The 1,327-nt window shown below is 60.9% G+C and overlaps 1 protein-coding gene across 2 annotated transcripts in view; it reads right to left on the bottom strand.

The window, feature by feature from the left end:
* The window catches only part of CWC25 (CWC25 spliceosome associated protein homolog), a 25,195-nt gene extending 24,995 nt beyond the window's left edge, over positions 1-200 (bottom strand). For both annotated transcript variants that reach the window (XM_008066432.1, XM_021716456.1), the window contains exon 1: positions 13-200. In XM_008066432.1, the coding sequence (XP_008064623.1) occupies positions 13-30 (18 nt within the window). In that variant the 5' untranslated portion in view covers positions 31-200. The remainder of the gene's footprint in view (positions 1-12) is intronic.
* Between the last annotated feature and the right edge of the window lie 1,127 nt (positions 201-1,327).

Raw genomic sequence — 1,327 nt, 5'->3', positions numbered from 1 at the left:
CCCTCCACTTACCAGGTCTCCGCCCCCCATGATGGTGGTTACGTGTCCTCACCACGCGGATGTGGAAGACTCAGGGGGTGGGGAGGTATCCGGAGAGGACGTGGAGAAATCGTCCAAGGGCGACCTCCCGGGACCTGTCCCGGAGCCACCAGCGGCCACTTTCACCAACCGATCTAGAGGCCACTTCCGGGAGAGCGTCAAATCGCCGCGTCGGCGTCGCGGAACGATGACGTTGGGCGCTCTCGGTCGCGCTCTGTGACGGTACATCACGTGCCATTTCCTCAACGTAACAAGGCGCTGGTGTCGCGGGCTCTGCGACTTGTCGCTTAGCTACCTTGGGTCGCTTCCTGGCTTGGTGTCCCGAGTCGTCCGTTATAAAGCCACAGCTCCGTTCAGTTGCGGGTCGCCGTGGGGGGGGGGGGTCCCCGACGGGCCGTTGCCATGGCAACGCACCGTGGCGTCCTGCCGGCGACGGACTCGGCAGGCCCGGCCAGGCTCCAACAGGGACCCGGCGAGGCCGCCCGCCGCATCCTCACACCCCCTCTACCGAATTTTCTAACCCGACTTTTCTCACTCCCTGCAAGCCTCACGCCACCCCCACCCTCCTGGCCGATTGTGCGGAGACAGAGAAACCACCAGCCGGAAGGCCATCGCTTCCCTGGGTCACCTGTGCCTGCCAGCTGCCCTCGTGGCAGGTTAACCCTTGGCGGGCAGCTGGCCGAGTCCTTCCCTCGGGTGTTTCGGGAGAGGCGCCCCTCCCAGATAAGGCTTGACAGTCCCTCTCTGGGTCTCATCCTTCGCCTCTCGTGTTACTCGATTCCTTCCTCCCCTGTATCTCCCTCAATACTGGTTCTTGGTTAACATTTTAGACATGCTCAAACAGATACTTCAAAAAAAATCCCGCCGGGCTCGGTGGCTCAGCCTGTAATCCCGCGCTTTGGGAGGCTGAGGTGGGTGGATTGCCTGAGCCCGCGGGTTCGAGACCCGCCTGGGCAACTTGGCGAGACCTCATCTCTACAATAAATTAAAAAAAAAAAAATTAGCCGGGCGTGGTGGCACTCGCCTATGACTCCAGCTACTTGGAAGGCTGAGGCAGAAGGATCGCTGGGGCCCAGCAGGTCGAGGCTGCGGTGGTCGGGAGCGCCCCCTGTGCTCCAGTCTGGTCGACGGAGTGAGACTCCAACTCAAAAATAAAAATAAAAAATAAAATAATCCCAGCCGGGCGCGGTGGCTCACACCTATCATCCGAGCACTTGGGGAGGTGGAGACAAGAGGATTGCCTGAGCCCAGGGGTTCGAGACCAGCCTGAGCAACTTGGCGAGACCTC

This window comes from Carlito syrichta, unplaced genomic scaffold, assembly GCF_000164805.1.
Source record: "Carlito syrichta isolate Samal-C Ts95f unplaced genomic scaffold, Tarsius_syrichta-2.0.1 Scaffold104997, whole genome shotgun sequence".
Classification (NCBI taxonomy): Eukaryota; Metazoa; Chordata; class Mammalia; order Primates; family Tarsiidae; genus Carlito; species Carlito syrichta.
This window is presented reverse-complemented; position numbering and strand designations above follow the sequence as displayed.